The 14,564-nt window shown below is 38.0% G+C and overlaps 1 protein-coding gene and 1 pseudogene across 1 annotated transcript; both read right to left on the bottom strand.

The window, feature by feature from the left end:
- Window positions 1–302: 302 nt before the first annotated feature.
- LOC142180864 (uncharacterized) lies at window positions 303–1,770 on the bottom strand. Its single transcript, XM_075252963.1, has 4 exons — window positions 1,632–1,770; window positions 1,181–1,385; window positions 873–1,005; window positions 303–746 (listed from the first exon to the last, which is right to left on the bottom strand). The coding sequence occupies exons 1-4, from the start codon at window positions 1,768–1,770 to the stop codon at window positions 303–305; spliced, it is 921 nt and encodes a 306-aa protein (XP_075109064.1).
- A 4,271-nt stretch (window positions 1,771–6,041) lies between these two features.
- LOC107770270 (uncharacterized) lies at window positions 6,042–10,896 on the bottom strand (annotated as a pseudogene).
- Between the last annotated feature and the right edge of the window lie 3,668 nt (window positions 10,897–14,564).

Below are 14,564 nucleotides of genomic sequence, written 5' to 3'. Positions count from 1 at the left end.
CCTATCGAATTAGCCCATTTACAGCATGATAACGCCGAATACACAAGGTGTAACATTCTCCCCTCCTTAAGAACATTCGTCCTCGAATGTTAACGGTTAACCTAACTTCTGAATGTTTTTTTTTAAAATTTCGCCAGAGTTTCCCCTATAAATAGGACTATCCAAAACCTGTCATCAGCCCAAACATACATATCTAAGGCCACACAGGGATACACATCATCATAATAACATCAACTTGGCCTCGCACGACCATTTACTTATGCAATAATGATAATAAGAAGGTTAGCCGTAACTTAATTACCTCAGTTGTCACTGGTTGATATCTGTGCAACACCTGCCATATTTGTCTCAAGCATATCACATGAAGACTCAAATAAATGAGGGTATCTGGACTTCATGTCCTCCTCGACCTCCCATGTCATTTCCTCTACATTATTGCTCCTCCAAAGTACTTTTACTGAGGCTACCTCTTTAGTCTGTAGCTTACGTATTTGACGGTCAAGAATGGCAACAGGTATTTCTTCATATGACAAGTTCTCAGAAACTTCAATATCCTCAATAGGGCTGATGCAAGAAGGATCACCTAAGAATTTTCGAAGCATGGAAATGTGAAATACCGGATGGATTGTTTCTAATTTCGGTGGGAGGTCAAGTTTGTAGGCTACTCGCCCAATTCTCGGAACAATCTGATATGGCCCGACATATCTAGGGCTGAGTTTTCCCTTCTTGCCAAATCTCATTACACCCTTCATAGGCGACACTTTCAAGAATACCCAGTCTCCCACAGCAAATTCCAAGTCTCGACATCGGTTATCTGAATATGATTTTTGTCGACTTTGAGCTGTACGCAACCTTTCCTGGATCAACTTTACCTTTTCTACAGCTTGCTGTACCAAGTCGGGTCCTAGCAACTTTGTCTCGCCAACATCAAACCAGCCAATAGTAGATCTGCATTTCCTCCCATATAGTGCCTCATAAGGTGCCATCTGAATATCGGCGTGATAACTATTAGGCAAACGCAATAAGCGGTAAATGATCTTCCCAACTTCCCTTGAAGTCTAAGACACAAGCTCGCAACATATCTTCGAGTGTCTGAATAGTGTGTTCGGCTTGTCCGTCGGTCTACGGATAAAATGCTATACTAAGCTTAACAAGAGTACCCAAACCTTCTTGAAAAGACCTCCAGAAATTAGCTGTAAATTGGACACCTCTGTCAGATATAATAGAAAATGGAACTCCATGTAGCCGAACTATTTCCTTGATATACAAGATCGCATAGTCTTCAGCTGAATAGGTGGTCCTAACTGGGAGAAAGTGAGCTGATTTCGTCAGCCTATCCACAATGACCCAAATAGAATTGAACTTACGGCGAGAATTGGGCAATCCTGTAATGAAATCCATATTAATCGATTCCTATTTCCAAGCTGGAATCTCAATATTTTGAAGTAGCCCTCTAGGTTTCTGGTGTTCAGCTTTAACCTGCTGGCAATTGGGACACTGAGCCACAAATGTGGCTATATCTTTCTTCATGTCGTTCCACCAGTATAGCTGACGAAGATCATGATACATTTTGGTTGAACCAGGATGAACTGAGTACCGAGACTGGTGCATCTCTGTCATAATTTGCTTACGAAGCTCCCCAACATTAGGTACACACCATCGGCCTTTATATTTTAGAATTCCATTATCAGATTGCTCGAACAACTGCTTCTTTTGAAAAGGGATGCTCTCTTTAATCTTGACTAGCTCCGGATCCTCAAATTGACGCATTTCTACCTCAGCTACCAGTGATGACCCAACAATATTTTAGACTACTACACCCTGGTCACCTGTATCATGTAGTCGCACACTCAGTTAGCCAATCGATATATCTCCTTAGTCATTTCTAATTTCCCAACTTCTACATGCTTCAAGCTGCCCATGGATTTGCGACTCAATGCATCAGCTACCACATTCGCTTTGCCCGGATGGTACAAAATATCCACATCATAGTCCTTCAGCAATTCAAGCCATCTCCTTTGTCTCAAGTTCAAGTCTTTCTGCTTAAATATATATTGTAAACTTTTGTGATCTGTATAGATATCCACATGAACACCATAAAGATAATGACGCCATATTTTCAAGGCAAATATAACGGCTGCTAACTCAATATCGTGAGTCGGATAATTGTATTCGTGCTTCCGCAACTGCCTCAAAGCATATGCAATAACTTTTCCATGCTGCATTAGAACACATCCCAATCCTACCCTGGATGCATCACAATATACCACATAACCTTCAGATCCCTCAGGAAGTGCTAGAACAGGTGCCGATGTTAAGCGTTTCTTCAACTCTCACACTCACGGACCTATCAGCAATACCGAGGGTCTGGTGTTGGGCCTGGGAGCCCACTATTCGAGTCAGCAATTGTACAACACTCCGCATATTTAGGTCCTGATCAGGAACAACTGGGAGAGGGACTGGAGGTATGTTAGCTCCTCTACGCCCTTCCAGGGGTGGTGGGGGTGCTGCCTCGGAAGCTTGAGAATCAGCCTCATTCTGTGGCTCATGTTGATCTACATTAGCAGGTGGCACCTGACTTGTGCCTTCTCCCGCATCCTCATCCAACCTTTGAATAAATTTCATAGCCACTTGTCGTCTCGTAGTATTAGGCATCACTGAGAAGGTAAACAAAAAGAGAATTAGGAATGAACACTTATGATTAGGCTCTATTGCACGATCTAGATCAAGAAGAAAGTAATAATCCTAAATGCCCAATAGCCTCATGTTTATAAGTGTGGTGCACAACACACCATAAACAAGACTCTACTAGACACGGCTTGCAGACTCCCTAGGATTGACCTGCTCTGATACCAAGTTTGTCACATCCCAACCTTGGGAGGTGTGGCAGGCACCCGATGCCCGAAGGCCCGAGCGAACCAACAATGAGATATGATCTGAAATATAATAACCTATAGGCAAAAGAGCCCAACACGACATATATATATATATATATATATATATATATATATATATATATATATATATATATATATATATATATATATAACCTAGGCCAACAAGGCTGCAACAACAGTATAACAGCTATCCAGGAGGCCGATAGGGTCATACGAAAAATATATATATACAATGACCGTTAGTCTGCAAGCCTCTAAGAGTGTAAGACAATCTCAACAGGGCGGGACAAAGCACCCGACATGCCCAAAACCACACATATACATCTGTAATAGTACCTATGAACTTAAAGTCAGCAACTCCGAAGAAGTGGAGTGCGAAACCCAACGCTGATCCTGGGGGTCCTACTGAGGAGGCACGCCGCTCTGTCTATCCGAACCTGTGGGCATGAACACAACGCATAAAAATGCGTCAGTACGAAATATGTACTGAATATGTAGGGCGACAAGTGTAACATGAAAAATGTAATTAACAAGAGAAGAGATATAGAGACAATTTGAATTCTGAAACTAGCCTCGGTAGGAAACTAAAATTCAACATGGATATAAATGTATGCTCGTGAAATCGTCGTTCACTATTGCTACTTATAATATATCACATTATATAATAATAAATCCCTCTGTGGGGCTATAATATCCATAACATACCCGGCCATAATAAAGGCTCGGTAGAATCGTACCCGGCCACGTGAAGCTCGGTAATCCCAACTGATCAGTGGTTACACAATATGTGTCATACCCGGCCGTCTATAGTGCGGCTCAGTAATGAAAGTAAATACATACATATACTAAATCATGAATTATATAGGTGCAATGCGAAACCAACCTTAAAAGACGTATTCTAAGAAGAGTCAAAGTGGCCTACCATCATTATTCCTCGACTATCATGGTTGTTGCTAAAATATTTAATTTTTTTACTACGAGCCAACAAGTACTAAAAACATGAGAGTTATGTATTATGAATACCTTTGAAGTAAGTGTTAATTATTCATGATTTATATGAACGTCGAAAGGAGAACGAGTAAAAAGACACTAGTTCTTTTTAAGCAAGGAACAAGGAAATCCGAGAATTCATAGATATCCTCTAGAGTAAGCAATCTATGAGAAAGGATCAGGTCTAAGCATCTTTATAAGTTGAAGGTGAAATAACTCGAATCCGACGAGACAATTCGATAAATGTTTATTCGAATTCTAGTCATGCCGAAAAGTATAGCGAAAGCCCTACACACCTTGTCGATGGAGTTATATACTGTTTCCGAGACCTCGAAAGCCTTAGTAATGATTTCCTACATAATACGAACCACTCAAAATCAAATTCAAGCTCATAGCTTATATAATTCTTCATTTAGACATTTACGCGAACAACTTGTGGCCATGAATTTGTAGACTCTTTTGTAGATTAATTTCCCCCCAACACAAAATTTTACTTTACTACATCTCCTCATCGACAAGATTCCATCCATGTCTTCACAGATCCAAATAACACAATAAAACCATATAGAACAGCCCCAACAATCAAGCCATATTAAGAACATTTTTTTAAGAGAGGTTTCTTAAAAAAATCAAGAACATTTCTATAGAGGTTTCAACTATTTCTTAGGAATTCTTATGGTAGAAGTTTACAAAGATCAAAGAGGAAGTTAAATCATACCTTATGTGACCAGAATTACTCAAAATTCGAAATTACTTCAAGGCGGAGTCTTGCTATGAAAAGTGAAACACCGAAGAATTCACGATTCCGAAGTTACCATGGTGTTCTCCATCTTGAGGATGACTAAATTGTTGTTATCATTGGCTAGATGGATGGGAGGAGTTTGAGAGGAAATCCCTAGGTGTTAGGTTCTGTTTTGGAGAGGATAAAACGCAGGGATTTCAGTTTTAAAGAATGACTTAAATAAAAAAAATTTAACTAAACCCGACTAAGCACACTGTTCCCGTAACAATGTGCACCCCTGTACGAAAAGGTTAATATTTCTCTATTTCGAAGTCGTATTAACGAACGGTTTATTGCGTTGGAAACTAGACTCATAGACCTTCAATTTGGTAGGTAGAACACACCATAACTCCCAGTATATTGAGAGAAAATCTCATCAACAGTTTATCCAAATTCCAGTAAAATTTAAACCCGTAACTTGCGGCGATCTTTGTCGAATTTTTAATCACAACTCAAATGACTTCCAATCTTAACGTATAACTATCGGATCATTTAAATATCTCATAGAAATTATCTTCCTACCGAATTAGCCCATTTACAGCATGATAACGCCAAATACACAAGGTGTAACACCCCCTTGTACTTTCAAATGCTACTAAACCAATTTATTATATGATCTTAACTTGTCATTTGTCTTCTAACAATCTGTTCCGCTTGATTACTTGTGAAGCACTAAGAAATTGTGGCTTATTTCTTTTCAGATATGATAATTTCTTCTCAAAGTTGCTCGTGAAAGATTCGTATAACTGATTCCGACTTATTTAGAATTAAGGTGTAGTTGATTCATTGTTGTTCCTGAAAGGTACTTACAAAAGCTTCCAGCTGAAATTCTCTGAACACTTTGCTAATGACTTATTTTATTATAGTGTTGGTTTGGAGCAACAGTAAAGTTGTCTATGTGACTAATAGCTCACCCATTCGAGCCGTGGAGCAGCCACTAATGCTTTCATTGTGGTAGGCTGCTACATCCCACCCCTTGGAGTGCGGCCCTTCCCTGACCGTGAACGCGCGATGCTTGTGCACCGAGCTGCCCTTTTACATTAGCATTTAGTAGTAAAAGTTCATGTAGTGTAAGTGTATAACCATCTATTTTATCTTGAATATATATTTTAACATAGCTCATTTGACCCACAGTTTGCACTGATGAACTAGAATAAGCGAGGCCAAGGCCTATGATTTTAGAAACCACAGGATTAATATTTTACAGTGGACCTTCTTGTAACAATCCAAAATTTAGTTAGCATCACAATTTTATGTTTAGCTTGTTCTGTTTGACAAAGAATAGAACGAATAAGCTTATTAGAAACTGGTAGGAAATGTATATCAGATAGTGAGCTGCAACATTTTCATTGATCATATACTGATCAGTCAATCCTTTAATTATAAATCCACAACAAAAACCATATGGATTGCCAAAATTTTTTACTACTAAATACATACATGACCTAGTGACCGTAGTCAGTGTGGCTATATAGGTGTTACAATGACATATAATACTCTCTCTAGCTGAAGCATTATATGCATATCTATTTTCCTGCAAAACCTTATTGTAAACAAGTTTGGACTCAAATCAAGCTTCTATAAAGCAATTGCTTCCCAGGATATCAGTGAAATTCTAGCTGTTTTTATTATTTATGTGCTCAGTCAATGTCAAGCACGATCGCTAACCTGTTTCTTCAATATATTTCAGTTAGTTCCAAAGGTTACCTTTCAGCTATATCTGTCAAAACATTTTCTGTGGGCTTCTTTCCTCATGATCAGTGAATTAGCTAGAGCCTAGAAAGTGTACATAGCTAATTTGCTTACCTTTATAATTCTTGTAAAAAAATTCTCAAATAACTATCTTGGCAAGTTTTACTCCAACTCCAATACACCATTGAATTCATACTTCAGGGAGTGGAACAATTGTTTCAAATGCTTCTACAAGCATTGCCACTCTTCTTTTCCTTGCAGGAGTTAGCTTATTAACCATGTGCTGCACTGCATTATCGAGCATCCATTGTTCAGCTTTTCTCCTCTCGTCAGACATTTGGTGCCTCAAATCAACTTTTTCTTGTTCTTGATCAAGTGTAGGGGGCAGAAGCTGAGGGGGTTGTGGTCTGATTTTCCTATCTCTTTCCAGTGCCTTTATCGATCTCTTAAGGAGGATCAATTTCTTCAGCTTGCTCCAGTTCTTGGACTTTGGTTGCTCAAGTTTGCTCTTGGCATGTCGTATCACACTCTCTTCCTCTTCACCGATAGCATTAGCAGCTAGCTCCTTTGTTTCTTGACCTAACACAATTCCTCCTTCATTCATTTCATGATGTCTCAAGCTTTCACAAAAGGAATTTGAACTATTTTGCTCTCCACTAGTGACACTCTGTGTATCAGATGAATCATCTTGAGTTGATGTTGTTAGGATTTGACTAACTGCTTCTCTTATGAGATTGACAGCATCATTTCTGCTGAAACTTCTCGCGTAGTGGCTCGTATAAGGGTCTTCCCTATTTGTATCTGCATCATCCTTTGTTTTAGAGGAATCTTGAAAAGAGTTGCCGGTGTTCAATGCAGCTGGTGTGTTGTTGTCTTCTACCTCATCATCCGTTCCATCAAGTAGTTCGCTCCCTACTTTTGATATAACATCTGATAGTACATGCTGCGATATCATGTGCCACATGCTGATGTGCTTCTGTTTGTTTACTTGTCTTCTGTATGTTCCATCATCACCTTCCAATTCAGTTATCTTTTCGTTCTCATCGCTGGATACAGTAGTACTTTCTCTTGCCTCACATTCAGAAGCGGAAGAGACATTAATGTCAGTTTCTGGTGCTACATCGCCATCATTGGTTAGAGAATCATTTGAACGACTGCACTCCTCTTTTTCATGACTTGCTATGGAGACATTAATCGGATCTTCAGGTTCTAACTTTGAATGTTCATCTTCCTTAACTTCTGTCTTAGCTTTTCCTTCCACCGATATCTTATCACTTGAAGTGCCTGTTACTTCATCCAACTCCTCTTTGCCTGTTACTGGTTGTAAAATTATCATTTGAGTATCATGATCTTTGAACGACCAATCATCTTCTGCACTCCTTACATCTACGCGTTTAGAATACTTTTCACCAACTTTAGGTTCTGATACAAATAATGCCTCGGGCTTAAACACTGTCTTGTCCATGTTGGAGACTAATGCATTCCCCTTTCCTGCAATCTGCAAGTTGTCTTCATTTTTTAGTTTTCAGTTTAGGAAACATTCCTCCTTGAGGCGGAACCACAGTTTGAAATGCTGTTACAAGCAGTCCCACTTTTCTTTTCTGAGTTGGAGCAAGCTGACTTATCGCTTGCTGTAGTGCATAGTCAAGCATCCATTCTTCTGCCCTTTTCCTCTCATCCGCTGTTTGATGTTTCAGATTAACCTTTTCTGCTTCAGGATCAGGCTCCAGCTGCAGATACCGTGGCTTCCTTGGGTTGAATTGTCTCACCTTTTCTAATTCCTTGATGAATCGTTGGAGAAGAATCCATCTTTTAAGATTGCTCCAGTGCTTTCGTGTTTTCTTCTCAGCTTTGTTTGTGACTTGTCCTTCTGTTTTCTGTTTGTGCGGGCTGCCAATATTGTCTCTGGTAATACTTTCTTCATCTGAGTCAGATGCCTTATCACATTCTTCATTCTTGGTGTCAGACTCCATGAAGTTTTCTTCAGTACAGACTGTTGTATAGTAAACATTAAAATCAATAATTCATGTCGCTTCCTTAATATAGAACTTATAAAAGGAGGGGATAGGAAACAATCATACGTTGACAAAACATTAAATAAAACTAAAGAAACAAATATAAGTAATAATGTTCCACCTTCACTTGTTACTGATTGATCATCTGATGACTGGTCTTGAACTTCTGGAATAAGAATTCTCTCAATTGCTTCTCGTACTAGCTTAATGGCGAAAAGCTTGCACACTTCAATCTCCTGGTTATCTGTATCCTGATTTGTAGTCATTGATTCTCGCCCGGGAAAATTCAAAAATGAATCAGAACTTTCTGCAGAACATGATTTGTTGCCCTCATTCTTGTGATTTTCTTCACCGGCTCCACAGGTCAGTTTGGTATCCAATTCTGTAGATACCTCAGGGATCATATATCTATGAAGCAGGCTCCACGTGCTCCTATGCTCCTGGGCTGAGGCATTGGATTCAGCATCTTCAGTTAGAGGATAATTCCTGGATTCAGAGTCTCCTATTGGACATGACGCATTATCAAGGTCCTCGGTTGGATTAGCTTTGCCATCCTTCTCCTTCAAATCCTCTCTGAGTTCCATTCCAGTGTTGCTAGCTGAAGCAGAAGAAAAATCAGTGCTACATTTTGCTGCAACAAGATCATCGCGTACCGATCTTGTTTTAATGGCAAATGGTTCATTCTTATTAAGTTCTCTGTTGATATTTTCATCCTTCTCACTTATAGTGACATTGTCACCTGACTTGATGAGAAGAGGCAGAGAAAGCTTATGATAGAAATCAGCATCTACGTCCTCGTCATCGCAAACAATTGATGCGGTTACACTCTGATTGCTCGACCCTACATCATCATCGCTAACAGAAGTGCAATCATCCCAGTCTCCTTCTATACAATTGTAGCACTTAAACAATATGTCCTGCTCGAGTGTAGAATATTTCCTCATTATGTTGATTGTCTCCTGGTAACTTCTCTCTGGAAATGAAGTTTCACCAGATGCAATTTCAGCAAGACCAGTAAATTCAATTGCCTCATTTTCTCCATAAACTACACGATCATGCATGCTCAATGGCGTCTTTCCATTTCCATCAACAGCAATTTGATCTCCTTTTATGGACTCACCTACTAGTCTAATGCTTTTCTGTGATTTAAAGAGTATTTTCCTTGTGTAGACACGCTTTACTGGGGGCGACGGATTATTATTGAGAGAACAGTGATGGTATGAACAAACTCTCACTTTTGAAATCCTGTCTGATTCACTTTGTCCAGGATGAAGTTCCACATGTTTAGGGAACTTCAAATCCTTAAGAGTGGAAGAACAAGTTGACTTAACTGGAACTTGGTGGTAATTTGAGTTAAACCTCTTGGATTTAGAACTAGCCTTGTTTATCAAAATCTTCACACTTCTAAAGCTAGATGTCCGACTAGATGAAGCTGAAGAATCTGATCGAAAATAAGATGGACTTGAACTGTGAGAACTTGCTTGGAAATGACCCCTTTTCCCTTTAGAACAGCTAGTTGCCTTCATATAAGATGGCTGTTGAGGGGTTGATGCATAATCCGAGGGAGAATTAGTCGGCTGCTTGACGCTTGTTCTTGACCTTCTACCAAAAGTTTTCATTTTATTTTTCAAGTCAGTTCTGTTGCTATCGTTCTTCTGAACTTGTGGCTCATCGACGAATAATCTTGACCTTGATGAATCAACGACATCAAGCCATCGGATTCAAACCATCCCTGTAACATTAAAAGGGTAGTTCAGTTATTGAGAACTTTGCAGAAATGAGTAAACTGATCTTCTTCTTTCTTTAAACAAGTTATCAACTTTGAGGAAGAGACTTTCATAAAATTAGCAAGAAAGAAAAAGTACAGAATTCTGTCTTTATTAGTCCATTTGATAATTCATTTCTTGGGAGATTCTTTTCTACTCAGTTTCAGCAATTGATCATTAGTTTCTTTGATCAATACAAGGATTTATAAACTTACATGAGAACTTCCTTTCTTTGCATCATAGCAGCTTGGGACCTTTGATGAGGAATCTGGCATTTGAAACTAGACTTGGTTTGCTCTTAGTTTTGATTATTGGCTGATGATCAATGAAAAAGGCAAGTATACCGGGATTTTTTGATTGCTTTGAGGATCGTTTCAAGTAAAGACAGTACTTTATTGGAGACAGCCTCTTTGTCCCAGGGTAGGGGTACACACTACCCTCCCCATACCCTACTTGTGGGATTATAGTGGGTTGTTGTTATTATACAGTTTTGGATACCTGAAAGATCCTAGTTTGTTTGGTTTCTTAATGGTGTCTTTCCCATCTCTCTGCCTACATGTCAAGCTATGAGCTAGTTTTTTTAAGTATTAGGTAGGCGAAAAAAATCCGTAAAACACTTGCTTCCAACTTTCGAGAGGTCCTTTATTCTCATAGCTCAAACTCAAGATCTCTGTTATATGGCGGAGGGATCTCCATCTTTTGCTTTGAGGTAGTGTTCATTCAATGCCATTAACCCCTCCAAGATTTAACTTCTTTTTATTGGGAAAGATTTCTTTATTTTTTTTTTTTTTTAAAAAAGAATCTTTTACTAGTTCTTTTTGGAAGGTTGTTCAAATGTTTTTTTCTGCTGTGTTGGAGTTGACTGTATTTAATACATGAATGATAGTGATTCCCTTCTTTTGGATTATTGAGGTAGTTGTCAAGAAAGTTAAGTTATCTTGTTAGATGTTCTTTTTTTAAGTATATGGCTCACATAAAAGAGAATAGATCCCAAAGCTTGTTTTTGGATAAAAGTAATTGGTTTTTTCTTGATTCGCATAATCAGATTAGCAGTAAGTAGACACCTTGGATCTAGATCATGCTATTGACATATTCTTTGCATGTATTGTACTATACGCATAGTTGCATACCTTGGAATATGAAAAAAAAAAAAGAAGGAACCATTTTGACATGATATTTCTGATTTTCAATAAATGTGGTTGAGATTTTAACTTATACAGAGTAGGTGAGCAGGTGTTGTTGACTCTGCCATTGTTGATTAATAATCATGTATTAATCAGATTATCATAGATATTGCTTCTATGATTTTTACGGTCAAGTACAACATATAAGTCTTGTAATATTCAACAAAAAGAAAGTCTTGTCACAAAAAATATCAAGGAAGACAAAAATATGAAAATGAGTTTATATATTTCTTTTAATTATGCGGTGCACTTGCGAGCCAAAAAATAACCGTATAACTGTCCAGAAGATGCCAATTTTCAGGAGCAGTTTGCGATTCATTCTGCGAGCCTTAAGACTAATATGCGACCCAAAAGAAATTGGGCGTGGATATCGTCAAAAACACACATTGGCCTGGTTATAATATGCAAGTACAACTGGCCCCATGTAAAAGTACAAGAGGGGAGGGGTGAATTGTATGCCTATTAAAAATTTAGTCGATTATATTTAGACTCAGTCGACTGATACGGAGACAACATGTACAAAGTTGTTAGTCCTTTCGATTTAAACAAGTATAAATCATCACAAACAGTAAACGCACAGAATATAATATGAGAGCGATAAGGTAAATGACACCAGGAATTTTTGTACTGGTCCGAAACTAATGTGGTATCTTAATCCAGTCTCCTTGGATTTCAAAAAGGTTATCTCTTTGAGCTCTTTATAATTTGAGTTTGTACAGCCTTTGTGATTTTCAGCATTCACCACCAACGGTTACAAGGTTGGTTTTCACTCGATCACCAACAACGAACAAGGGTTGGTTTTGACATGCTCACCAATAACGTGTAAGATTGGTTTTCACTCGCTCACCAACAACGACACTTTGGTTTTAACTCGCTTACCAATGAAATGAACAATGACACAACATCTTAATATTTTTCTCTTTCTCTCTATCGTTTATGAAACTTGTAAACTTAAGAATACAATGCTTGACTAAGGTTTAGAAAGAGTAGGAAGGTTGTCTGCGAAGCTGGTGCCGAGAAGTGTCTTCAACTCTTCTTTATATAGTTGTTACTTTTGTTGCTAGTATCTTTAGTTCATATTTGTTGTAGATCTTTCTTGATATGGTTTACTGATTTTCCTCATAGATGAAGTGCTTGGTTCTTTTTGAGATTTGACCGTGGCAAGAAATTCTTTTTATAGCAGTGGTATCATTAATTCCTTTTCCAAAAATTGATTGCTCCAAAATATACTAGAATAGCAAATCACTTCTATATTAGGTAACATACCCTTGACGATGCTTTTACCAAGCTTGCATTTGGACTTCTTTACCTTATTAGAAGAGAATCTTGATTTAAAAAATGATTCTTTAACGATTGATCTCATTCCTTTTATAACTCAATACCGACATCTCCTTATTCATTGCCTATGTAAGAACTTGCAGAATATTCTTCTTAGAATATTAGCTACCTTCTTTCCTTTCGTGCAAGATCACCCATAAGATTAGTCTTCTAGCTGTAGCTTCTCATTATAGAATAATCTTAAATAATCCTTATTTATTCGCTGATGAACTTGGAACTTTTCTTGTGCACTACATGAATTTGATATTCCCTTAATTTAAGGGTAATTTTCTTTCCTTCAGAGAGTAGGTACTGGAAGGTTTTTCAAGTCTTATTTTGCCTTGCTATTAATTTCCTCCATAGTCTATATATCATAATGTCTCGTATTACTAGTAGATATTCTCCATCCTTTTGATAGTCACAATATTCCTTGATCAACGTAGCACATTTTCTTATTGAAATATTTCATGTTATCTCCTTCAATCTTCTGATTTCTTTCCTTTTGTTTTTCTTGTACCAATCTTCTAAAGATCTTCTATAATTTTGTCACAACCTAAAATCCAACAAGTCGTGATGGCACCTAATCCAACCCGCTAGATAAGCCAATTAACAACTATCCAATTTAATGAGATTTATCAAGAGAAGAGATAATAAAACCGCTTTTACACAAAGAATTCCCAAGGATTGGTAGTACAAATCATGAGCGTCTAAGATTTAGATTTCTTTACAAAACTGAACTGAAATAATTACAACAACTGTTTGAAATGTAAATGAACAGAATTCAAATCTAATGCTACCAAGGACTAGTGATAGCCATAACTAGAATGCAAGTACATCTTCCGATCCAGCTCTCGCAATACGCAGCAACATCAACATCCAATATCTGCACGCAAGGTGCAGAAGTGTAGTATGAGTACAACCGACCTCATATACTCAATAAGTAATAAACCTAACATTAGGTTGAAAGTAGTGATGAGCTGGAATAAAGATCGGAGTCCAACACCAATAGCCAACAACAGTTCATAACAAAATAATAGTAATGGTACAAGAAACATACTCAGATATAAGACGCTCAACTCGTTCACGGTTCCTAAAAAATAGGCATGACTTTCAAGTATATCAGTGAAAACCTAATTATCTTACCGAAATTACCAAAATAAGAGTAGGTATGTAAAATTGTGATTTTTTTCAAAAATTTTCAACAACAGATAAGGTGTTTCATTATCAAATGGCATGAGGAAAATACATCTCTACACCTACATGCCAGGTGTGCATGTCAAATATAATGTATCTCAGTGATGAACTCATGTACTCACACTCTTAGAGTACTCAATCTCATGGTCTCACTCTCTCGCTCATCACGCTAGATACTCAACACTGTACGGGGCAAATCCAGCCCAACCAAACATGAATACAATCTCACGCTCAGTACTTTTTATAGCCAATCCAGTCCAGGCAAGATCCATCCCAAATATATACATAGCAACTGACAGTCAGTCACTCAGTACCGTATAAGGCCAATCCAACCTAGGGAAAATCCATCCCCAAATATAAATAATTCGGGCAAGATCCATGCCCAGGGAAGATCTATCCTTCAATATAAATCAATTGCGCTCACTGGGGGTGTACAGGCTCCGGAGGGGCTCCTTCAGCCCAAGTGCTATAATAAGCAAAATTCAGGCATAAATAAATAAAAACATATCGTGCGTTTAGCCCGATCCCATAAATATCACTCACACTCAGGCCCTCGGCCTCACTCAATCATTAATCTCTCTAGTCTCTCGGGCTCACAATGTCATGAAATTAGCCCAAAAATGATAATATGATGTATCAATAATAGCTACAAAGACTGAAATATGATATGCAATGAATAAATATGACTGAGTACAAAATTTCAATTTTTAACATATAATTCAACAGCA

Source organism: Nicotiana tabacum, chromosome 5 (genome assembly GCF_000715075.1).
Source record: "Nicotiana tabacum cultivar K326 chromosome 5, ASM71507v2, whole genome shotgun sequence".
In the NCBI taxonomy this organism is placed as follows: domain Eukaryota; kingdom Viridiplantae; phylum Streptophyta; class Magnoliopsida; order Solanales; family Solanaceae; genus Nicotiana; species Nicotiana tabacum.
Note: the sequence above shows the minus strand (reverse complement) of the source record. Positions and strands in the feature narration are given on the sequence as shown.

Coding starts and splice junctions, on each gene's coding strand:
- LOC142180864 (XM_075252963.1), bottom strand. CDS start 1,770: ATGCGTCAATTTGAGGATCCGGAGCTAGTCAAGATTAAAGAGAGCATC. Junction 1,386..1,631: donor ACCTAATGTTGGGGAGCTTC/GTAAGCAAATTA, acceptor ATTTCATTACAG/GATTGCCCAATTCTCGCCGT. Junction 1,006..1,180: donor TTTACAGCTAATTTCTGGAG/GTCTTTTCAAGA, acceptor TTTGCCTAATAG/TTATCACGCCGATATTCAGA.